This window comes from Dipodomys merriami, unplaced genomic scaffold, assembly GCF_024711535.1.
Source record: "Dipodomys merriami isolate MVZ:Mamm:240054 unplaced genomic scaffold, mDipMer1.0.p SCAF_28, whole genome shotgun sequence".
In the NCBI taxonomy this organism is placed as follows: Eukaryota; Metazoa; Chordata; class Mammalia; order Rodentia; family Heteromyidae; genus Dipodomys; species Dipodomys merriami.
Window position 1 is genome coordinate 17,416,153 of NW_027204270.1, and position 25,049 is coordinate 17,441,201.

The following is a 25,049-nucleotide window of genomic DNA, read 5'->3' on the forward strand; positions in this document are numbered from 1 at the left end:
TATTCACTTCTGTGGTGTTGGATCAACATCTCTGGTGCTCTGCTTCCATGTTCAGGCAGAGGGGAGGCAAGAAGAGAGACCTACTTGTGAAGTCACCAGGCTTTCTTTAAGCATAGAGCCCTTAGGCCATACATCTCTGAGATGTGTTCAGAAAGTCCTTGCTGTACTTTTGAAAATTTATAATTCTCAAGAGTTTGAATCTCTAGGGCTTGTCTTCATTTATTGGTCACCTATTGATAGTGTGAATGAGCAGGATGTGAACTTTACACAGAGGAAGTACTTAGAGACCTTTGGGGCAGAGCAGTGGGGGATACTATATCCTCAGTACCAGAAGGCCCTTCAGTGATGTTAAGGGTCTCTTCTGAGTAGGAGACAAAATAGATTTTTGGTCCCTCAAACTATTTCTTTGTCTGCTCAACATCAAAAGTGCTGTTGGTGCCTTGGCAGATAAAATTCCTCTGTGTCTATAAAATTGATGTGATTTGTTCCTTGCCTCAGCTGATCTGGTTGAGGCTTTGGAGAGGTGGTGTGAGCCCTTTACTTCTGAAATGTGCTTCCTAATGGCCTCCTTTGCTTACTGCAGTTGGTGCCTCAGTGGATCCAGCAGGTGTCACCATGATAGATGCTGTAAAAATTTATGGCAAGACTAAGGAGCAATTTGGCTGGCCTGATGAGCCCCCTGAAGAATTCCCTTCTGCCTCTGTCAGCAACATCTGCCCTTCCAACCTCAACCAGAGTAATGGCACTGTAGACAGCGACTCAGCCGCACCTACTACAACTAGTGGCACTGTCTTGGAGAGGTACCAGTGCTGGCGGGTTTGGCTTTATTTTCCACAGTTTCCACCATTTTCCACTTGCTGCCAGAACTTCCTTTTGTCCAAGAGTCTGGTTCTCTAATTGCCCCAAGTCTAGCCTATGATAGTCCTGTTTTTTTGCAGCTTACCCAACATTTAGTGTCTCTTTAGTGTGTAGACAAAGCCTGGAAAGTGGGTTCAGAGCTATGTGAAGCCAGAACCTTGGCCTGGGCAGAAGTCAAAAAGTACCCTTCGAAGTAAGGATCACAGAGTAGAATGTGCTTAAAATGTAGTATTCTAGATTAGGATTCAACCTTGCTGACCTGACAGGCAAGCTTCCTCCCTTCCATGTTGATGGCATCATCTTCTCATCTTTCTCTATAGCAGTCACTTATTCAAGTAGTAATGACATTATCAGCAAGAGCCTCTGCTGCATCTTGTAGCAGAGTGTAGTTTCCTTAAATCTCCCTGTGGTGGCATTCTTAAGCTTGGCTTTTTTGTGCTGGGTAGCTGCTAGTTTGTCATGGTAGATGAAATAATTCATGATGTAAGATTGTGAGCTTCTTACATTGTAAGTCATAAAAGTAACTGTGCTTGGAGCCACTGCATCCCACCGGCAGCCTCTTCACATCTTTCTCTTGCTTTTTCCCCCACCCTCTTCATATATGGTTTGCTTAGGATATGTTTCCAGGTTTCTCTGAGCTTCACATTTTTTTCCTCTTTTTTTTTTTTTTTTTTAATTTGTTTTTGCTTCTTCCCCAAGTTCTGAAACTGAGTCCCTAACCAAGCTGGATCGGTTAGTATGCCCTCTTTCTTTTCTCTGCACGAATGCGTGTATGTCAGAGAGCAGTGTATGCAATGGTGTGGCTTTGCTTCTGTTCAGAGTCCTGCTTCTTCCTGTTCTGGTCATTGCATGGCTGCAGAGCTCTCCATGTATAAAATGGAGCATACTGAGTGCGTCCTTGGTGTTGGCTGTGTCAGACTCTCTTGGCTCTCTCCTCCTTACCCTAGTCCTCATTGTGCCCTCTCTGGAGTGAATGAGAAAGTGATGAGGGGTGGAGGGGCAAGCAAAAGCCTTGCCATTTCATAATCCATTAGAGACCTTTCTCTGTCCACCTTTGTTCTATGCTGCAGTTCCTCTTCCTTAGTTTTTTATTGCCTTCCTCTGCCCCTCATCCCTTTTCTCGCCAGCTGCTGTCTTAATACTTTCCTTTCTCTGTAAGGGCTATAGCTGCCAGGATGTTGGTCTTTTTGCTATGTCAAAGGAGTAAGCTCTGGGAGCATGTTACTTGTATTTTTTAATAGTTGAGCTTCCTATTTCTTCCCTAAGGGAGAATTACTCCATTTTCTAAAGATGCTTTATATACTGCCCTTTGAATGCTAGCAAGTGGCATGCACCAAAAACTATAGTCTGTTCGCTCTCCTATACTTAGGAACTTACAGCAAATGTTTTGACACAGTTTTTTCAAGTTGTACATGAAAGTTAATCATAACCTTTTCAACATAAGAAGATGGCTCTCGCTTTTCCTTGTGTCTCCCTTTGCCCACTGATCTCTGGGCACCTGAGCTTGTTTCCCACTGCATCAAGACTGTTAAGCCCATCTTAGTGATCCCTGCCACAGGCAGCAGAAGGAAGCACATTTATTATCCTCTTTAAGGAAGAAAAGCCCTTTGAGTTTTGGATTATGAACATGGCCTCAGGTTGATTTCCAAGCAGAAGCCAGAGTTCTTCTGGCCTGTAACATAGGCAGCAATATGCATGGTGCCTGTGGCAGGTCTAATTGTGCTTTGATTTTGTATTTGGCATTCATTAGCTGTCCTCAAGGTCCTCACAACTGTAGTTTGCTTAGGCTAAAGCAAGAGGCAGAGAGAACGGTTGTTGTACTCAAGCCAGGTTTTCTGTCTCCCCAGGCTGGTTGTGAGTTCTTTAGAAGCCCTGGAAAGCTGCTTTGCCGTTGGTCCAATCATCGAGAAGGCAAGTTCTTCAAAGCACATGGGAGCTTTTCTGAAGAGGCAGGAAGTCAGTGAAGTTGTCAGAGGCTGGAGGCCTTGAATTTGAAGAGCACTTATGGTCTAATCTTGATTTGCAAAGAAGCACCAGAGAAGTCTTTGGCTTTAGGCCTCATGTCCTGGTTTTGGGGGGCTGTAGTGAGACCTGTCATAGAGCAGGATGAGTGAGTGCTGGTGCCCAAATCCTATTCTGGGAGTTGGAGTGTGTATCCTACTTCTTTGCCGGTGTTTTAGGGATTATAACTTCTGAACCCCCTTTTTTTTTCTTGGCAGTCTATGGTGTATAACCTAGCCCTGGTGCCGAGGAAGGAAGGAAAGAAGGGGGAAGGGCAGACTAGACAGGTCATTCTTTATTGAGTTGTTGGGATCAGTGGTAACCTTGCTATCTTTTGCATCAGGAGAGGAACAAGAATGCAGCACAGGAGCTGGCCACTTTGCTGCTGTCCCTGCCAGCACCTGCTAGTGTACAGCAGCAGTCCAAGAGTCTTTTAGCCAGCCTGCACACTAGTCGCTCAGCCTATCACAGCCACAAGGTAACTGTTCTCTCTATAGAAATAGGAGTTGTAGATAGGACAGGGAATTGAGTTAGTTAGCTTTCTGTTTGTAAAGCCAAGGGTCTAGCAAAGAAAGCTGGAGAAAGGACCTACAGTGTTGAGATTAAACCTAATTTAAAGTTTCTCTGAGAAATGTACAAACATAATCAAAACTAAGAAAAGGGCTTAGCAGACCACTCTTGCATCTTTTTCTCTAACAGAATTAGCAAGACTTAAGAAAGAGAATGGAATGCTGAGTGTAGGCAGTAGCTCCTTGGAAAAGAGTACAGAAGTGGGGAGTCACTTAGGAGGTAAAGGCTGCCACTGTTCTCACCCCTCAGCTTTGGGCCCCTGTGTAAGCATACTTGTGGTGAGGTGATTAATTAGTGGTAGCTCTTGGGGAGACTCTGAAGAGGAAAACTGGGAAAGAAGATCTCTCTGAAAGTCTGCAGATGCCAAAGGAGATAACTTGGGCAGGTTTATGTAGATGGAATAGATAATGGTTTAGACCCAGGAGTAAGAAGGACTCTGAGAGAAGCTATGATCCACCTGCTTTGGCTTTTGACCCTCTCTCCTGTAAAATTGAGAAACATGAGGTTAGCCTTCTCAGATTGCTAAGGAAAGGCCATTTGGGAGCATCATCCTTGAGTAGTAGAAACTCGCTAAGGAATATTTGCTGGAATAAGAGGTGTGGGCTGCTATAGCCCTGGAAATCATGCAGATTCACACTGAGGTGAACTTTTGACTTTTTAAAGACTTAACACTTTCTGAACTCAGAAGTTTAATATGTTTGATTGCTTTGGAGATTTATTTGTTAGAAAGTTGGTGGTAAATAATGTGATCTCTTGAAAGGAGACAGCAATCCTCATGATCTACCAGCTTTCCCCTGTTCTTTGCTTTAGTGTTGAGCCCATGCTTGTGGTTGATCCTCTGTGATGATACTGTTTTATAGGATCAGGCCTTGCTGAGCAAAGCTGTGCAGTGTCTCAACACATCCAGCAAAGAAGGCAAGGACTTGGACCCTGAAGTCTTCCAGAGGCTGGTCATCACAGCTCGATCCATTGCCATCATGCGTCCTAACAACCTTGTCCACTTTACGGAGTCAAAGCTGCCCCAGATGGAAACAGGTGAACTAGGCCTTTGTGGCCGTGGTCCTGAAATTGGCTCAGTCCACCTTCTTTGTCCTATCTCATCCTCTTCCTGTTATTGCTGGCTGCTGACTGACTTCGTGTTCTGAGAAGGGATTTTGCTCCCTGTTCTTTATACCTTATAGGGCCTTTGCCATCAGGATTGTACCATTTTAATTAATTTCCTTTTCCAGTGCTTATCCTTTTAATCATCCCTAGGTTTATTTAGTGTTGTACGTCAGATATAATCTGTCTCTGAACTTGCTATGTCTTATGGTCTTGAGGATAAATGTAAAACTTGATTGGCCCTGGTGCTTATAAGCAGTTATTTTGTATTTTTAGGCTGTTCATTGCCATCACTTAATTAATGTGTACAGTGGCGTCTTTCAGTGCTTGATCCTGTTTCCTCTCCTCCTTACATTGGCTGAGTACCAAACCTGTTTCGCCATTGTCAAATAGAGTTTTCTGATGCTTTTACAGTTATCTATCATTGTCCTATTCGTCCTTCTAACACTACAATCCTGAACTCATTCTTGAGAGATCTCAGCTGTTCCCTGACTTTTTACAGTTGAAAGGTTGGAACGGGCTTCTTTGAATCTACTGTGAAGATCCTCTTTGCTCCCCTTCCTATTGAATTCTAACACTCAATGTTTTCTGTGATATTCCTTTCCCAGACTGTTTTTTTCCTAGATGTGCCTGCTGGAATCTAGGGATAGTTGGCATATTGATTGGGGCCCCACTTGAAACTCCCTCCGCAGGCAAGCTTCCTTGACCTGAGTTAACCTTAAAACAAATTAAATTCTGTCTTAGATTTACCATCGTTAATGATTTTTTTTTCCCCCTGTGTAGAAGGAGTGGATGAGGGGAAGGAACCACAGAAGCAGGCAGAAGGAGAATGTTGTAGTTTCATCACGCAGCTTGTGAACCACTTCTGGAAACTCCATGCATCCAAACCCAAGAATGCCTTCCTGGCCCCTGCCTGCCTGCCAGGTATCATGTGAAGCTAGATGCTTAGTGCAAGTGACAGAAGTTCTCTCCAGTTCCTCCAGAATTAATCATTGCAGCTTAGGAGTCTGTGAGATCAATGCATTATTCCCTGTGGGAATTAACAGTATAGCAGGGAATGGGGTTTCTTCATGTGGGGTTGCTTCTATCACATAAAGAAGCACTTTGATGAGTGAGTGAGTGTGTGTGTGCATGCGTGCTCGCTTAGTATTTTTTTTCTTTTTTAATTTTGATTCAAAAAAATAGAATAAAGGTCAAAGCCAGTTCAGAGACAAACATTAAGAATTTTCCTGAAGAATAATTTGTTTCCAGTGCACTACTGCCCTTAGTGTTTTGACTTCTCACACTGCTTTAAGTTTAGATCTGAATAGCAAAGGGTAAATTAAAATAACTCAGGGTATCTGAAGCAGTAAACCCAAAAGGCATATCAAGATCATGTTTTGTTACATGGTAAGGGTTTGGGGAAAGTAGGGCATTTAGTCTTGGCCTATTCTTCACAGTTCCTTACCTTATCTTGATATCCATAGATAGAGCATGGCTGCTTAACTTCTGTCATTCAGGAGGCTATCTGCCACAGGTTTTGAGTACAGTTTGAGACTGAAAATAAAATAAATCACAAGCAGTACTGCTATAACAATTCCTACTGTGTGTGCTTTGTTGGCTTGTTGTGCTGTATGTTACTGATTTTTGTTTGACTGACCTTTATATGGGTTAAGAGTTTGTACCTTTAAGTATCTAGAGGCTTCTCCTACAGATTTTCAGCTATTTTTCTTGCCTTTATTTAGGTCTCACTCATATTGAAGCTACTGTTAATGCATTGGTAGATATTATCCATGGCTACTGTACTTGTGAGCTGGACTGTATCAATACAGCATCCAAGATCTACATGCAGATGCTGTTGTGTCCTGTACGTATTACACAACCCCACATGGCTAAGGGGTGTCTATAAAATTTTTAGTAAGCTAGCTAAGCTAATTAAATAAAATGGGAGGTTGATGAAGTTGTTTTGAATATTGATAAATGCCATAGGAAATAAAGTCAACTTATTAGGCACTGGCAAAGGAAGAAAAGTGTTAAGAGCTGGCTTCCTAAATAACGTTTGTGCTGGGTGCTGGTGGCTCATGCCTGTAATCCGAACTACTCAGGAGGCTGAGATCTGAGAAGCGAGGTTCAAAGCCAGCACAGGCAGGAAAGTCCGTGAAACTCTTATCTCCAATTAATCACCAGAAAACTGGGAGTTGCTCTGTGGCTCAAGTGGTAGAGTGCTAGCCTTGAGCTGAAGAGCTCAGGGACAGTGCCCAGGCCAAGTTCAAACCCTAAACCCACCCCCCCCCGCCTACCCCCCCCAAAAAAAATTTGTGATGTTTCATCATGACTGTTTTCCTTTTAAACTTTAGGATCCTGCTGTGAGCTTCTCTTGCAAACAAGCTCTAATTCGAGTCCTAAGGCCCAGAAACAAACGGAGACATGTAACATTGCCCTCCTCCCCTCGAAGTAACACTCCAATGGGTAATTTGAGGTCTGGGTTTAGTCTGGACTCTGGGATGAGGGTAGGGAGCCTGGTTCAGGAGAGGGGAATAAGAGGCACTGTGTCAGGACATGTTGTTTATATTGACCAATGCCCTAGAACCTCTATCTATCTATCTATCTATCTATCTATCTATCTATCTATCTATCTATCTATCTATCTATCACCTACCTATCAACCTATCATCTATCCACAATTCCATAAGTAATTTAAGATGTTAAAAAATTGATATAGTAAGCAGAATAACAAAGCCAAAGCCATGGGAAATAAAGGTACATTAATAGTATTATAGATACAAAGCTTTGGCTATAGAGCATCTATTTCACCAGGTGGTGGATAATCTGCATCACACCCATGCAGGATGGATCCACTTAGCTGAAGCTTCCTAAGAACTAGAGCAAAAATATCCTAAGAACAGTTAGAAAAATCCCAGTGACCAAACACAAAATGCAACTGTTGTTTTAGGAGAAAAGTACATTTCCTGGCACAAAAATCTTGATTAAGGATGTTTTGTTGTTAATGGGGCAGAGTCCTGAATGAACTTTAAATACAGTGTTTGCTAGCAAATTTCACAGATTGCACTCATGATATACCTGGAGATGGTCAAGGGCCACATTATACAGAGAAAAAGAAATAAGTACAATTTATTTAGTATTAAACATACGTTTAATACTAAATATGTTTAATAATTTAATTAATTTAGTAATATGTTAAATATTTCATATATATGCATACATATGTCATGTAATCAATATAAAAACTATTAGTAAAAGACTTTGCATTTCCTAGTACTATTTTTGAAAACCAGTGTGTATTTCATGATGGTGGCATGTCTATTGATAGCCCTATTTAAAGTGCTCAGTATGCACATGTGGCTGATGTGATAGTGAATATCTAAAGTTAAATATATGGCCATATAACTTTTTGGGGGGAGGGGCTCAGTCATAGGGCTTGAACTCAGGGCTTAGGCACTGTCACTGAGCTGCTTTTGCTCAAGGCTAGCACTCTACTACTTGAGCCACTGTACCACTTCCAGCTTTTGTATTTATGTGGTACTGAGGAATTGAACCCCAGGCTTCATACATGCTAGGCAAGCATTCTACTACTGAGCCACATTCCCATTCCATGAATATGTAATTTTGAGATACTCTTCCTTGAGTAACATTTATTTAAGTTTTCCATGAGTGAAAAAAATAGTTTGTGGCTCTCTTCACTGGTAGGAGCCTACAGTACAAATATTTCCTGTTCCTAAAAAGGACATATTTATAATGCTTTAAATCCAGTGCTTCAACTAGGAGGAGGACACAGAATCAGAGGGAAATAGGGGAAAACGTACAACAAAGGGACCCATCAGTTGCACTGGACATTGATGAAAATGAACTAAGCAACTCAAGGGCAGCCATGGGAAGATGAGAATGAGAGGGATAGAGGGGAACAGCTAATGCCAAGCAAAAGGAAAGACATGTACATATCACCCAATGTAGAAGAAATAGCTCTATTGTCAAAGCTCATTACTTCACAAACTTCATAGACCACGATAATGACAGTTTGCCTCATGAAGGTTAGATGTGTTTATGACTTTAAGTATTACTATCTCACAATACTATGGAATTTGTGAAATTTATGTAATCACTTAATCACAATAAAAAAAATTAAAAAAAAATTCCAGTGCTTCGATGGAAGACGAGGTCTACATCCTCTTCTAATAGTCAGGACCCTCATGGGCTTTTGCCTTAGAGGAAGGCCCTTCCATCTTCCTACAGAGAATGATGTTTCCTAGTAGGATCTATTGAGAGTTTCACATTTCACTTCTGATTCTTACGATTATGTAGTGTGGAAGTCTCACTGATCTAGCTGCTTTGGAGAAAATTGAAATACTCTAAGCTGCTAACAGCAAAATATCTCCATCGTATTTTCTTCTGGCATGTCCAGAGTCTCCTAAGAATTGGTGGGAGTTTATAGAGCCTGTTTTATGGGAATACCTCAGAATCCAAAGTTGTTTGCTTATTTTAATTTTTAAATTTTTTTTTATTTTTTTGTCAGTCCTGGGGCTTGAACTCAGGGCCTGGGCACTGTCCCTGAGCCTCTTTATCTCAATGCTAGTACTCTACCACTTGAGCCACAGCACCACTTCTGGCTTTTTCTGTTTATGTGGTACCAAGGAATTGAACCCTAGGCAAGCACTCTACCACTGAACCACATTCCCAGTCCTTATTTTAATTTTTTGTTGGTCAATGTCATTATACCTACATTCATCATCTGAGAAGTATATTCTTATGGAGGATGAGCTGTCATTGCTAATTGTATCTTCCTAGATTCTGTTAAGCATGAGAAACAGGAAAACAAGGCCTCTAGGCTTAGGGCCCTGGAGTTGTACCTCAGAAGCACAAGGTGCTGGTTCTGGCTTCTTTCTTTCTTTCTTTCTTTCTTTCTTTCTTTCCTTCCTTCCTTCCTTCCTTCCTTCCTTCCTTTCTTTCTTTCTTTCTTTCTTTCTTTCTTTCTTTCTTTCTTTCTTTCTTTCTTTCTTTCTTTCTTTCTTTCTTTCTTTCTTTCTTTCGTCACTTATGGGGGCTGAACTCTAGACCTGGGCACTGTCCCTCAGCTCTTCAGCTCAAGGCTAGCATTCTACCACTTGAGCAACAGCGCCACTTCCAGCTTTTTTCTGCTTATGTAGTGCTGAGGAATCGAACCCAGGGCCTCATGCATGTGAGGCAAGCACTCTGCCACTGAGCCAACTTCCCAGCCCATGGTTCTGGCTTTTCTTGTGCTTAGCTTGCTATGTGATATATCATAGCATGTGTCAAGGGAGGAAAAAGGTGACTAGGGTTTCTTTGACTCAGGAGACAAGGATGATGACGATGACGATGATGCAGATGAGAAAATGCAGTCCTCAGGGATCACCGATGGTGGTCACATCCGCCAGGAAAGCCAGGAACAGAGTGAGGTGGACCATGGAGATTTTGAAATGGTGGTGAGTCTGTTAGAAGGAGAGGGGAGAAGGAACTTTAAACTCCCCTCCAGCTCTTAGCTTCCTAAAGTTACCATTTGCTATGGGACACTGACAGAGCTTTCTCTCTGCAGTCTGAGTCAATGGTCCTGGAGACAGCTGAAAATGTCAACAATGGCAACCCCTCTCCCCTGGAGGCCCTGCTGGCAGGTGCAGAGGGCTTTCCACCCATGCTGGACATCCCACCTGATGCAGATGATGAGACCATGGTTGAACTAGCCATTGCCCTGAGCCTGCAGCAGGACCAACAAGGTAGAAGGCAATGCTGGGAACACAGTGGCCATTGGCCTTACACAGGAAAGAGGGTTTGGCAGTTACTGATACCCAGCTGACTTAGTTTGTCCCCAGATTTGGGGAGAGGTTGATCTGGGTGAGAGCTGTTCAGAGGTACAGGTGGAGAGTGAGAAGGATTGCTTTGGGAATTCCGGGCTAAGGAGCCAATCTCACAGTTTCTATATTAGTTCGGTCTTTTTGATGAATTCCTCCAGAATCTCTTTTATTCCTTGTGCCAGTGTTCTTCCTGAGCTGAAGGAAGCATTTCCTGTCTCTATAACTAAACTTGGTGGGTGAACAGCAATGGCTGTTGATTAACTTCGTTGCTGGAAGGGGTCACATGCTGGTGATCAGGTGGCCAAAGCAACGCTGTGGAGAGGGTCTGGAGGGGATATTGTGTTCACTCTCCACTTGTTTCCCAGGCAGCAGCAGCAGTGCCCTGGGCCTGCAGAGCCTGGGACTGTCCGGCCAGGCACCCAGCTCTTCCTCTCTGGACGCAGGAACCCTCTCTGACACCACAGCATCAGGTAACTGTCCACAGCAAGGAGCATGGCTCAGGGTCCCAAGACCCTCAGGCCTTGTTTCTAATGCTGTGAGAGTACAATGGGCAGCTGCTTTGACAGGCCATCTGGACTTCCTGCTTCTGCCATGGCTGTAAACATATGGGTGTGGAAGGAAAGCTCTGGGGCTTGGTAATGGCACTCACTGCTCTGCTTCCTCACACTTTGCATGCTGCCTGGCTTCAGCTAATTTCCCTAGAGAGGTCCACAGAGGTCCACAGCTTGTAGGCTGATTAGCAATAGGCTTATGTTGAAGCATTCAGTATTCTTTGTCAGAGTTGTAACATGGTTTAGACATATTAAAAGAGAGACAAGACTTAGATTTCATATCTTTTAAATTGTCTTCATTTAAAAGTAAAAAGTAAAGCTATAAGCAACTTGGTTAGGCATCAGAATTTTTGGGCAGTGTGGCTAACTAACCATCAGGGACCTGCGTGCTTGAGAGGTTGGGGTTGTGTGGACAACTAAAATCCATAGAAAACCTTCAGATCTCATTTTGTCTTTACATAAAATCTATTTCTTAATCTGTTAAGAAATAAAATGTATTTCCAAATGGAGAATTGGAGCATAGGAGGATGGCACATCTGAGAAATCCAGTGGAAAATCAGCCCCCAAGTAATTTAAGGATTGATATATATATATATATATATATATATATATATATATATATATATATGTATATATGTATGCTTGTTTAGAATGCATCTTTTATTTCTTTTCTTTTGGGAGTTTTACCATGGATAGATAAGGAAAGGGCAAGACTGACTGTCCCCACCTGCTACCGTGTCTTGTTGCTTTTTGAGGTCTCTTTAGTTGCTGTCATTTCAAGCTTTGAGCTGTTGTGCTGTCCTGGTTGTGTTTGTATCTTGCTCTTTTGGCTGTCATGGCTTTTCTCCCCTGTGTCTCTCATCCAGCATTTTCCTCCTGTCTCAGCTCAGCCCTGATCCTGGATGCTGTGGCTGTCTCTGGGGAATTTCCTTGCTTCATTATTAGCATCTGATGAGGATGATTAGGAGGTGTGAAATTTCCCAGTGAGCTCCCTTCTGGACTATTTGATAAAACAAACAGCTGATTCAAGAGCTCATGATAAGTGATTTCTTCACATTAGCACAAATTGACTGATTGCAAAGTAAATCTCATTAAAATTCTGAGTTCTATGCTTTGAATGGCAATGGCTAGTTTCAGATCTCTCAGTAGGTGTCAGTAACACCTAGACAATGGTAACCATGAAGCATTTAGCTAGAACACTCAACATCCATGTCATCTATTATTGCTGAATCTCTGCACTGCAATGTAACAGCGAAGGAAATGCCCAGCAAACTGGGTTTTCACTTCTGTCTAAGTACTGTTTGCAACGCACCTTGTGTAGTGTTTGTTCCGGTTAGTGATTAATTGGCAAAGCAAATCTTTCTTTTTTTTTCCTCTGACCACAGGATATATTAACTACACTGTATCTTCTGCACTTTGTGGTTTGATGCTTTCCCCCCAAGGGGGGGTTTTTACCTGTAACAGCTCTTGTTACTCTCTTAGCTCCAGCTTCTGATGACGAGGGCAGCACAGCAGCGACAGATGGCTCCACCCTGCGGACCTCTCCTGCCGACCATGGTGGCAGTGTGGGCTCGGAGAGCGGGGGCAGTGCAGTGGACTCAGTGGCTGGCGAGCACAGTGGTAAAGTGCCTGGGGCATTGTGGTCTTCTTGGGCAGAGGGTTGGGAAAAGATAGGATGGATAAATGAATATCTGGGCCTTGAGTTGCTTTTAGCAGTGAGGGGCTTAAGGACTCACTGTAAATCTGAAGTTCATCTGATCTCAACCTTAGAGTTTCAAGTGTTTAGTGATAGAGCTTAAAAGCTCAGTGGGTCTTGCAATTACGTTAGTGGAAGAAAAGCATTGATATGTATGGTCCTGAGTTATATAGTATAATTGAAGTCACTATCCTTACTCTTTATCTAGTGGGAGAAAATGTGTTCTTGGGCTGTCCTGTTAATGATCTGTATTGATCTAGCAGCCATCCTGAAGTCATGAGTTAGGGTCTCTAACATGAGGAAACATGACAGCTATTTCAGTTTGACCTTGGAAATAAGTTTGTAGATAAAAATCGGTTGTGAAAAAATTTTATGAGAGAGTTAGTTGGAGTTCCCACGAGACAGAAGTTGATAGTGGCTGGGATTAAGTTTGTTCTTGTGATTTAACATAGTGTGCTGGGGCTGGAATTACATTGAACTTCACAGAGTAGAAAACAATGTTTTATAATTTACCTTCTTCAACCATTGCTGGTTTAGAGTGCTTTGGGAGTTGATTTTTGCTCTTTAACCATTGCCCTCTAGTGTCTGGCCGGAGCAGTGCATATGGGGATGCCACAGCGGAAGGGCATCCTGCTGGACCAGGAAGTGTCAGCTCAAGCACTGGTGCTATTAGTACTGCCACTGGGCACCAGGAGGGAGACGGCTCCGAGGGAGAAGGAGAAGGGGAAGCTGAAGGAGATGTCCATACCAGCAACAGGTCAGGATGGACCATTCTCAGTCACCAGGCTTGCCTGTCTCCTTCCAGAAAGAGGAAATGGAGCGTTAGCAATAGTTCTTTTCAGACATAAAGGCAATTGAAGCTGCCAGTTTTCTTTTCTTCCAACCATAGCTGACTTCAAAGTATATAGAGGTCCAGCCTACTTTGGGAATTGATGTGTGCCTCCCTTCCCTCCCCCACTTCTTTTCTTGGTTTTTTGTTTTTTTTTTTTTTTTTTTTTTTTTGGTGGAACTGGGTTTTGAACTCAGCCAATCCTAATCCTGATTTGTGCCTTTTAACTCATTTCCTTCTATTATCTGGCCTGTTTAAAATAATGGCAATGCCACAATAGAGAGGCACCTAGCTGCGTGTTTCTGTTTGTGACAGTGTATATCTCACAAACTGGTCTAGAACTGTCTTACTTATCTGAGTAGTTATTGAGATAATTACAGAGAAAACAAGAGTGGTTTTTCTCTGAAGACACATAAATCCCTAAGGAACTGTGAAGTGACTGTCATGAAAATAGGAGTTTTTCTTCCTAAAGTCTTTTGTTCCATTGTTTGTTAGAAAGTAAAGGAGAAACAAAACACAGCAAAATGTAGATTGAGGTCTAGAAATACCCAAAGTGGAACATTTTGAAATTAAAAGTTATCCTAATCCATCTACTTCAAAAACTTATGGTAGTATACTGGTAGTATACTTATGGTAGTATACCAGCAGAAGATGACTAGAAAAGTAGAAGAGTGAGAAAAACTTAGGAATAATACTTGTAGATTTGAATGTGTAGATTCTTGGTGCTCAACCACCTTAGCCATGCCTCTAATTCTGGCTTTTTGCTATTGGCAATAAAAGTCTTGGAAATTGTCTTCCTGGGATGACATCAAAATTCTCAGATATCAGCATCCTTAATGGGGTTATAGGTCTGAATCACAGTGCCCAGCTGAATTTTTTAAATAATAGAACTAAATTCTACTATAAGACAGTAAGGAAAATTGTGATTTTGGAGTACAGGAAATAAAAGGAAATTACTTCCTTATTGTATTTTTTTGTTTGTTTGTTTCAAGAGTAGCATTTAAGAATTTGGAAAGCCAGTAATCTAGTGTGATCTTAGTTGTCTACTCTGCTGGTTTTTGGGACTTCTTTCTCTGTACATGTTTATCTTGTGTATATTCTCCAAACATGAGGGCATTATTTCATCTTGGAGCCTGTTTTGTTTGGTTCATAAAGCTATTGGACCGTTGCTGTTATCTTGAATTTCCTCGCTGTTACCTTGTCCATCCCTGAGCAATTTTCTTTTACTTGCCATCTCTATACAGGTTGCAGTTTGCCTAGTTATTTGTGGATATCAGTGTGGGCCGTTGTGTATTATTTTCTGAAGAAGACTTAGCTCATTCCTTTGAGTCCGTTTTGGAATGATGACTATTTATTATTCCATTAAGAACCTGTGCTTTTTGAGGCCAGCCTGTGAAAGTTACTAGACCCTCATTAGTAGGCTGGGCTTGTAATCCCAGCTATGTTGGAGGTGTAGGTAAAAGAATTGAGGTTCAGCATGTTGGAAAAACTTGAGGCCCTACTGGAAAACTATTAAAGCAAAAAGGGTCTCTGAGGATGTGACTCAAGTGGTAAAGGAAGTAAGAAAATATAGACCCCAATACTATAAAACATAACAGAAAAACAACTACTTTCATTTAAACATTTATTTATTTGAAAATATTTTAGCTACTTGCTAGGATAGGTATTGCATGAAAATGGCACATTTTAAATGTATATATACCTGTGTCTTCTTTCACTTTATCTTATCCCTAAGATAAAGTGAAGCAGAAACAGTTGACTAATTATAAAAGTGAATCCATTAATTCATTCAGCAACATTGTTGTTATTCTGTATGAGATTATGAGTTACATGACAGCCAGCCAGCTTGTCTAGGAAGAGGAGATAGTATTGGCATGGAGTGAAGATGGCAGTAAAGCAGTGATGACCTTCCTGAGGACTGAGACACATGAAAAAGGAAGGGTCTGGTTCTGAGCAGCTGGACAATAGAGAATTTGTACATTGGAGAAATCTAGGAAACACCTGGAGGCAGGACTATCCACGTGTGGATAGCCTGTAGTTAGAGGCTGGGAATAAATGTGACTGGATACCTTACTTGGGAAATACCTTTAACTAACAGCTGCACATAAGAACAGTTTTGTTCAGCTCTTTTAATAGAGTGAACTTTCTGCTTTTTGTTTAGCTTTTTAAAATCTTTTTGATGTATGTGTGTGCACACACATGCATGCTTGCACATGCATGTGCCTATCCTGGTGCTTGAACTGTCCCAAGTTTTTTTTGCCCAAGGTTAGTGCTCTGCTACATGAACCACACTTCACTTCTTGCTTTTTGGTGATTAATTGGAAAAAAAGAGTCACAGAATTTTCTGCCCAGGCTGGCTTCAAATTTTAGTCCTCAGAGCTCAGCTTCCTAAGTAGCTGGGATTACAGGCATGGCCTACCAGTGCCCAACATCTTTTTGACTTTTGGGAGGGACGGGGTCTTGCTGTATAGCCTTGGATAGCCTCAAATTCTCCATTTCCTGCATCAGCCTCCTCTTGAGTGCCAGGATTACACCCACACCACACCCACACCCAACTTTAATTAATTAATTAATTAATTTTGGTTGGTGGTGGGGCTTGAACTCTGGACCTGGGCGCTGTCCCTCAGCTCTTCTGATCAAGGCGAGCGAGCACTCTACCACTTGGGCCAGAGTGCTACTTCCAGTTTTCTGGTGGCTAATTGGAGATAAGAATCTCACAGACTTTTCTGCCTGGGCTGGCTTTGAACCACGCTCCTCAGATCTCAGCCTCCTGAGTAGCTAGAATTATAGGCATGAGTACTGGTGCCTGGCTTTAATATCTTTCTAATGTTAGGATTATTTAGGTCTTATTTTGGTACAGGAAGAAAGAATAATAGCTGGCTCTTGTTTATATAATGATTCATGTTGTATATTTTCCTTGGCCATTTAGGCTGCACATGGTGCGCCTGATGCTGTTGGAGAGGTTACTGCAGACCTTGCCCCAGTTACGAAATGTTGGAGGTGTCCGGGCCATCCCATACATGCAGGTATCCTTGATCTCCTGTGTCTACTACATTACACTTGGGCCATCCTTAAGCAGTGTGTTATCTTTTTCCAATGACTCAGAAGGCTTAGTGTTAAGTAACCAAAGGCTGTAAGCTACAGCCTTTCAGGTTACTGATGAAGGCTGAGGGTCAGAGAATTATTTATAAATGCTCAAGGCAATCCAGCTTGGTATTGACAGAGGCAGAAGCAAAAGCTTACTCCTGAGACTTCATTGTATACTGTCTCTCTACTTCTTAAATATTAGAAGTTGTTCAAGTTGATATTAGTATGTTCAAGTTGATATTCCTAGACTAGTTCTCTTCCTTAAAGGTTAAATTGTTCTTTGATTCTAACCTGAGCACACTACTCTATCTCAAGCTACTTTGGCTGGATATAATGTAGGTTAGTCAGTTAATTTTGCAAAATTCTTGCAAAACCCTCTCATTGCTGCTGGGAATGGCATATATTATAAATTGGTTCTTCTGACTGAACACTTTAGCTTGGGAAAACCTGGAACTTAGAACATATTACCAGTGTGATTGGCAGAGCAGTCCAGAAAATTGAGATGTCTTCATGTACACCTCCTTCCAGAGTTCTTTAGCAAATTGGCTTCCATGTTTTCTGTCTTCAGGTCATTCTAATGCTTACTACAGATTTGGATGGAGAAGATGAGAAAGACAAGGGAGCTTTGGACAACCTTCTCTCCCAGCTGATTGCTGAACTGGGTATGGATAAAAAGGTAAGTTGGAGGGTTGTGAGGTATGACAAGGTAGGATTGGCCCAGCTCCTCAGGATCCAACTCCTTTCTTAGAGAAGCATCACCTAGTTCTGGGGTACCATTTACTGAAGGCTTCGGGTTTTGCTGGTTCAACACAGTGAGTTCAGTGGCTACTTTGGCCTAGGCATACTTTGGGACCTGAGTACAAATGACAGATGAGACAGTCTCTGCCCTCATGGACCTTTGTGGTGGAGTAGAAACATTGAATTGGCCGTTTGCTTTTTATGGTGGCCTTCTGAGTATTGCAGGCTCAGGTATAGTTCATGTGCACTGGCATTTTTTGTTTTTGGTTTCCCCTGAGAAATACTTAGTACAGATAGGTTTGAGGAAGTCGTGTTCAGAGGGTGCCTCAAGCTTAAAGGAAGTGTAGAAGTCTGAGCTCTGTTTCTGCCTGCAGGATGTGTCCAAGAAGAATGAGCGCAGTGCCCTGAATGAAGTCCATTTGGTAGTGATGAGGCTTCTTAGTGTCTTCATGTCCCGCACGAAGTCTGGATCCAAGTCTTCCATATGTGAGGTATTTTTGCTTTGAGCTTATGGCTTTGGGGATAGGTAAGAAGATTGGCTGGTAGGTGCAGAGAGGAGGGCAGAGGTGACAGTCCTGTGTGAGCATAAGACCTCTGTTGCCCAAGGGGAGTAAGGGAGTAATAGTCTAAGCTGCCGTCTCTTCAAGAGCAGAACTTCCCCCTTTGTTAGAATCCCTTCCAAGCCCAAGTCTTTACCAACAATCCCTCCAATGGAGAGGTTAAAGGGTTTGGAAGTTCCATTATTGAAAAGCAAGGTCCTGTTCTGCAAGGCACAGAGTGGCTAAGAGGATTCCCCTAGTGTCTGTTGCTATAAGGTATGGAAATAAAGCCGAGAGAAAGCAAAGTGTGTGGTGAAAGGAGATTAGCACAAAGCGGAGAAGGTGGAATGGAGGCTGAACTGCATCCAATCTTAATGAGCTTATGCGCTGTGGGGTTTGCTGGGATTTGCGAGGCTCTCTAATGGTCTTATTTACAGTAGCTTTTCTCCTACTTTTTATGCATGTGATCACTCACCCCATCTCCTTTGGAAGCTGGTTCTATGGGAGGAGTCCTACTGGGAGAGTGAGGCTGCTTAGAAGTATCTTCTTGAGGAAAGGTTCTTTCCTCATTGCCCAAGGAAAAAGAAAAAAAACCCATCCTTCTGGGAGGAGAAGGTAGTCCTTACCTCCCTGGCATGTGGGTTAGAGATGAGGTTGAGCATTTTCAATGCAAAAGACTGATAACTTACTTATATAACAGTTTGTTTTCAGACCATTGTGGGAACATTTCCTACCCTTTTCCACCCAACCAGATTTCATAGGACATTCTTGCCTTCTCTGTGTGTATTTTCTTTCTCCTAGTCATCTTCCCTCATCTCTAGCGCCACAGCTGCAGCCCTGCTGAGCTCAGGGGCTGTGGACTATTGCCTGCATGTGCTCAAGTCACTGCTGGAGTATTGGAAGAACCAACAGAATGATGAGGAACCCGTGGCCACTAGCCAGTTGCTGAAACCCCATACAACTTCATCCCCTCCTGATATGAGCCCATTCTTTCTCCGGCAGTATGTGAAGGTAAAGTCTTTCCCCAGTCAAAAGAGAGGTCCTGGTACTCCTCTCAAGCACTGCACTCTGAGCCCTCAAAGAATAAAGCTGGAGGAGCTCAGAGTGAGGAACCTCAGAAAAGGAAATTGGGTTCCTTGGTGGAGTTTAATCTTGGCATGTTTTAATAAATGCTCACTCTGCTAAGATTATGATTCCTGTCTTTTTGTAAACGCAGGAAGTGAGCAAATTAGTCATCTCATTCTACATGAAACTCCTTAGAAAAGATGAGATTGTATAAGGCAACTTCAGCTGCATGGGTCTTGTCCTCATGTGTATGTCACATATCTGCCTGCTGCCATAAAAGGAAAACCCTTGGTTAAGCTGGTTTGGATGAGCCCACAAACCAGGTCTACCCAGTGTTCTTACATACCAGCCATGAAGCATGGAGAAGTTCTGTTTAACCTCAATATCTGTCTCTAAAAATGAGCATATGATGCTGCCTGCGCAGGAAAGTTTTGAATTTAGGGAATAGAATACATTGTCACAGAAAGTCAGGAATCTTTACTTACTACTATTTCAGGTTTTATTTTTTGAATCAATATAGATCTGATTTTTTTTTGGTCCGGTCCTGGTGCCTGAACTCTGGGCTGGGTGCTGTCCTTCAGCTCTTCAGCTCAAGGCTAGCGCTCTACCACTTGAGCCACAGCGCCACTTCCGAGTTTTTTCTTTTTGCTTATGTGGTGCTGAGGAATCGAACCCAGGGCCTCAGGTATGCAAGGCAAGCGCTCTACCACTGAGCCACCTTCCCAGCCCATAGATCTGATTTTTGTATATGCAGAAAAACAACACAGTATTAAAGTGTCAGAATTTTTAGTTCATTACATGAACTAAGTCTTGGGTCTTCTGAGTTTAAGTCAGCAATGGCTTTGAATGGTGGGTGCTCTTTACCAACTCCAATACATAGGATTCCTGGTGAGCCTGTTTCCTCATTGAGGTCCCAGTTTCTCACACAGATGTTCTTCTTCAGGGTCATGCTGCTGATGTGTTTGAGGCCTATACTCAGCTGCTCACAGAGATGGTCCTGCGGTTGCCATACCAAATCAAAAAGATCGCTGACACCAGTTCTCGAATTCCACCTCCTGTCTTTGATCACTCATGGTTCTATTTTCTCTCAGAGGTGAGTGAAAGCCTAAGAAGTGTGCTACTCCAGGAAAGGATACAGCTGCTGTTACTCTTGTTTCCTACTTTCAGTGTTCCCCTAGTAGAGCCCTTGTTTGTTCATTTAGGTTTTACCCCTCTGGCACCTGATGTACACATTTGTTGCTAGAAGATAGGGATCTAATCAGCAGTTGGCTGTAATTTGTGACTCTGTCACCTAGTTTGCCTCACAGGGTAGTGACGATCAAGTTCAGTCATACAGGCTATCAAGAAGACAGAAGGCATGCTAGTGAACTGCACAGAGGCTTTGTGCAGAGAACTGATGAAATAGCTAGATACCCCCATGAAGATAGAAAAGGAACACTGATGACACAGCCCTTGTATGGCAAAGGGAGGCCGGGGGGATCTGGGCTGCTCTCTACAGTGGAGCTATTGCTGGTACCTCTTTTGCCCACAAAGGATGTGTTATGTAGATTCAGGGACACCCGAAGAAGCTGCTGGTTAGAGCTGACTGCAGCTCCCTGGGGGATGTTGTTGCTAGAACTGCAGATAGCACAGCACTGAGCCCATAGCTTCTACCTTCAGCTTCCTTCCCCATTGGCAGACACTAACATTGGTCAGCAGGCAAAGAGCAGTGCAGAATAGGATAGGTATGCAGAATAGCATAGCAGAGTATAGCCACATGGGTTTGGAGCTGAGAGACTATAGTTCTTTTTTTTTTTTTTTTTTTTTGTCAGTTGTGGGGCTTGAACTCTGAGCCTGGGCACTGTCCCTCAGCTCTTACAGCTCAAGCCAAGAGCTCTACCGCTTGAGCCACAGTGCTACTTCCTGTTTTCTAGTGGTTTATTAGAGATAAGAGTCTCACAGACTTTCCTGCCCCGGCTGGCTTTGAACCTCGATCCTCAGATCTCAGCCTCCTGAGTAGCTAGGATTACAGGTGTGAGCCACCAGTGCCCGGCGAGACTAAAGTTCTGACAGCACTGCACAGCTACTTGATACCAGTTCTGGGAAAAATAATCTCAAATGATCATTTGCAGTTCTGGAGCCACACTACTCCGCCTTTCCCCTAGCTATGATACCTAAAAGATTTGGGATGCTTTTCTCCATTTAGTTTCATTTTGTGAGCTGGTATGAAGGCCAGTATCCTGTTTCTGAGAATGTGGTGCATAAATACCATGATCCCTTTTTTCCTTCTTTTTTTTTTATATATATGCATACTTCTTTTTTCTTTAAGGAATCAACCAACTGCAGATAAATCTAAATGTATATGTTCTAAACATTTACAGACATTTTCTTGTCATTCCCTAAACAATACACCATAACAGCTATTTACAATAATTTATGTGGTGTTAGGTATTATAAGTAACCTAGAGATTATTGAAAATAAAGGATGTAGGTAGATTATATTCAAACACTATACCATTTTGTATCTCAAAATCCGTAGATTTTGAGGTCTGTAGGGGTCCTAGAACCAGTCCTTGTGGAATGACTGGTTTGTTTGAGTTCTCACCAGTTTCCAATAGCAATGTATTAAAAACTGAGATGCTTGAGTTACAACTTGTACATATAAGTTCCAGATTCTGTTCTTCTATTTTTTTTTTTTAATATGCAGTATTGGGGTTTATACTTGGCAGGCAAATACTCTGTCACTTGAACTACTTTGCACTCTTTTTGCATTGGTTATTTTTGAGATGGTGTCTCATTTTATGTCCAGAATAGCCTGGACTATGATCCTCCTATTTTCCCTTTTGTCACAGGAATGGTGATGTGTGTCAGTGTGTCCAGCCATCATGTTTCTCCTGTAGTTTGAAATGACAGACATGCACCACTGCATCTAGCCATTGGTTGATATTTGAAGTCTTACAAACTTTTTTACCCAGGCTGATCTCAATGATGATTCCCTAATCTCTACATCCCAAATAGCTAGGATTATACTGTTACAGCTGAGTCACTTTACCTGTCTGACTGTATTCTTTATCCATCAAGTACTTGATGATCCAGCAGACTCCATTTGTACGCCGCCAAGTCCGAAAACTTCTGCTCTTCATCTGTGGATCAAAGGAGAAGTACCGACAACTCCGGGATTTGCACACCTTGGACTCTCATGTGCGTGGGATCAAGAAGCTGCTAGAGGAACAGGGAATATTTCTCCGGGCCAGTGTGGTTACAGCCAGTTCAGGCTCTGCCTTGCAGTATGACACACTCATCAGCCTGGTAAGAGGGCTGGGGAATGGTAGGGCAAGGGGAGCAGGTGCTGAGGCTTAGCCAAGTATGTAACTGGATGAGGGTCTTAGGGAATGTCATCGCTCCATCTCACAGAAAATCTCCAACACCAAAGCCATGCTAGTCCCTTTGTGTTTGGCTTCGGGGTCTGCAGTTTCTCATTCCCATCAGTGAGTGGTCTCAGTTAATGACATGGGTGGCATAATCTTACTAGTTCACTTGTTCATATCATGGACTATCATGGGTAGGATGAACCTGGAATTTGAGCATCTCTGTTTTTTATCCTTGAATACTAAAGCAGTGATGGAGTATAAAAACTTCTTACTGCCTGAGGAGAGAGAAACTGTTTGAACTTAGGGGAGTAAGTAGAATACTTTTTATTTGAGCATCTGGAAAGAAGATAGTGTGAACTCTTAGCTTGTTCATCTTGTGTGTTGTTTATAGCAAGGAAAAAAAAATGAATTGGACTATAGTTTGTTTTATGGCCTGGCCTGCCTTTGCTGCCTTAGTGAGTGACCTGAAGGCATTCTGTGTGATGGGGATTGGAACAGAAGTAGGCTTTTGTGAGGTATGCTTATGAGCATACCCTGCTCCCAGATTTGCCATTCATCCCTTGAATGGAAGACAGTGGTTACTTCATGGACCCAAACAGGGTGACAGGCACTTAAGGCAGCAGGTGTGCATATTTGGGCTGTGATTGGCTTCCCTTTCAGATGGAACACCTGAAAGCCTGTGCAGAGATTGCTGCCCAGCGAACCATCAACTGGCAGAAATTCTGCATCAAAGATGACTGTAAGTGTTTCTTCTTTTTTGTTCATTCCCCCAGAGTTGACTTGATGCTAGAGATAGAGCCATGAGCAAGATAAAGAGACAGAACTCTGCCTAGCAAAGAAGACAGTAACAGTGAAAAGGATTGGTGGTGAAAATTGGGAGCTCTGGGAGTACAGAGCAGGACCCAGGTGGTGGCAGTAAAACAGTTGTCAGAGAGTTTAGAGAATCCTTCCAGTGAGGCTGGAATCTGTCTGCAGTTGTCTTCATCCACTGAGATCTTTCTTCTTTCTGGTAGCATCTAGCAAAGCAAACTTGGAGAAGAAAGCTGGTGGGAATAGGGCAGCTGCAGTCGTGTGGCACAGGCCCTTCTGTTAATTGTGTAAGTAGTTCAGTCCCCCATAGCTCATCACTGCTTCTCTGCTTGCAGCTGTCCTGTACTTCCTCCTGCAAGTGAGTTTCCTGGTGGATGAGGGTGTGTCCCCAGTGCTGCTGCAGCTGCTCTCCTGTGCTCTGTGTGGCAGCAAAGTGCTCGCGGCCCTGGCAGCCTCCACAGGTTCCTCCAGTTCCGCTTCCTCCTCTGCTCCTGTGGCTTCCAGCTCTGGACAAGTCGCAACACAGTCCAAATCTTCCACAAAAAAGAGCAAAAAAGAAGAAAAGGAAAAAGAAAAAGATAGTAAGAGTAATTTTTTGGTGCTAATCACGGTGATATGTTAACTCTTGGAGTACATCATTTATTCTGAAATTCTAAAAGGTCATTTATCCTGGGCTTTCCACAAGCTTCTGTAGTGTCATTTTCAGTTGTGGTGACACCTTCGACAATTGTGTGACTTCTTATACCAAGTATAGTAACCTTTAGTAAGCCAAGCTCCTGCTTCTATGGAATAATAGATAATAGACTATAGAGTGATTGTCAGAGTTAGGTGAAGTGATGCTTAGCCAACCAGGAGTGTGCCAAAAATGTCAACTTTCAGCACACCCCTTACCTTAGCTTCTCTGTTTCATGGGCCTTGGGGACTTGAGATGGTGATCTGCAGGTTGGGAGCAGTGGGGGTGCTTTGCATTCTCCCAAGTAATTACTTAGCCTCTATCTGTAGCAGGTGCTTAGTCTGTCTACAGTTTACTGTTTGAGATAGCCAACTATTGAAAAGAAATTCTTCTCCCCTTAACTATATTTCTTTGGTGCTAGGGTTATAACAGGCATATTGTCCTGTGCTTTTTTTGTATTAACATATTTATATGTCAGTTGGGGCTAATCTATTTGTCCTCTAGTGAACAACTGAAAATTGTTTTGCAGATTCTAACCATTTAGGATAAAAACAGTTAGAGATGGGATAGAATTCCCCCTCTCCATATTCCTCCCTCCATCATTCTCTCTTCCCTTCATCTGGTAACTTGGCCCTAAACACCTAGGTGACTTCTTTTTTTTTTTTTTTTTTTGGGGGGGGGTGTGGGTCCGGTCGTGGGGCCTGAACTCTGGGCCTGGGCGCTGTCACTCAGCTCTTCAGCTCAAGGCTAGCGCTCTGCCACCTGAGCCACAGTGCTACTTCCGGCTTTTCTCTTTTTGCTTATGTGGTGCTGAGGAATCGAACCCAGGGCCTCATGCATGCAAGGCAAGCGCTCTGCCACTGAGCCACTTTTTTATTTTTAACTTTTTTTTTTTTGTAAAAGAGATGTACAGAGCGGTTATAGTTACATAGGTCAGGTAATGATTACATTTCTTTTTGAAATGTATCATCTCTTCCCTCATTTTCTCCCAGTTTTTGCCTACCCAGCCCCTCCCTTACAAGTTGTATAGTTCATTTTTCAACATAGTATCTAGTGAATGTCATTGCTACATTAGTTCACCTTTTGTCCCACTATTTCTGTGCTTCCTCTTCTCTCCTCCTCCCCCAAATAGATAAACTTACATACAAGACAAAAAGTATAGAAATAACAAATAGCAATAAAAAGGGAAAAGCAAAAAAAAAAATCCCCACAAAAAATTAATTAAAAAAAATCTCATTTCCATTTCTTGGAGTTCATTTCGATAAGCATCCTTTTATATGATCATATGCAAATAGCTATTGAGTCTTTGTGATCCTCTCCTAAGAATATCCTCCTTTGATCTCACTGTATGAATGTTTAGAGTCCTGTTACTTTTCA

General features: G+C 42.5%; 1 protein-coding gene across 7 annotated transcripts in view; it reads left to right on the top strand.

Annotated features, from left to right (window-relative positions):
- Positions 1–25,049, top strand: part of Ubr4 (ubiquitin protein ligase E3 component n-recognin 4) — a 131,217-nt gene that overhangs the window by 63,205 nt on the left and 42,963 nt on the right. The window contains exons 49-70 of one of the 7 annotated variants that reach the window (XM_070037809.1): positions 584–800; positions 1,558–1,590; positions 2,706–2,769; positions 3,203–3,337; positions 4,290–4,464; positions 5,139–5,222; positions 5,314–5,454; positions 6,255–6,376; positions 6,867–6,978; positions 9,838–9,968; positions 10,079–10,256; positions 10,700–10,804; positions 12,368–12,505; positions 13,164–13,338; positions 16,340–16,436; positions 17,066–17,173; positions 17,610–17,726; positions 18,576–18,785; positions 19,783–19,932; positions 21,900–22,127; positions 22,850–22,928; positions 23,335–23,580. In XM_070037809.1, the coding sequence (XP_069893910.1) occupies positions 584–800; positions 1,558–1,590; positions 2,706–2,769; positions 3,203–3,337; positions 4,290–4,464; positions 5,139–5,222; positions 5,314–5,454; positions 6,255–6,376; positions 6,867–6,978; positions 9,838–9,968; positions 10,079–10,256; positions 10,700–10,804; positions 12,368–12,505; positions 13,164–13,338; positions 16,340–16,436; positions 17,066–17,173; positions 17,610–17,726; positions 18,576–18,785; positions 19,783–19,932; positions 21,900–22,127; positions 22,850–22,928; positions 23,335–23,580 (3,045 nt within the window). The remainder of the gene's footprint in view (positions 1–583; positions 801–1,557; positions 1,591–2,705; positions 2,770–3,202; positions 3,338–4,289; positions 4,465–5,138; positions 5,223–5,313; positions 5,455–6,254; positions 6,377–6,866; positions 6,979–9,837; positions 9,969–10,078; positions 10,257–10,699; positions 10,805–12,367; positions 12,506–13,163; positions 13,339–16,339; positions 16,437–17,065; positions 17,174–17,609; positions 17,727–18,575; positions 18,786–19,782; positions 19,933–21,899; positions 22,128–22,849; positions 22,929–23,334; positions 23,581–25,049) is intronic. The other 6 variants (XM_070037811.1, XM_070037810.1, XM_070037814.1 and 3 more) reach the window with 6 other exon arrangements.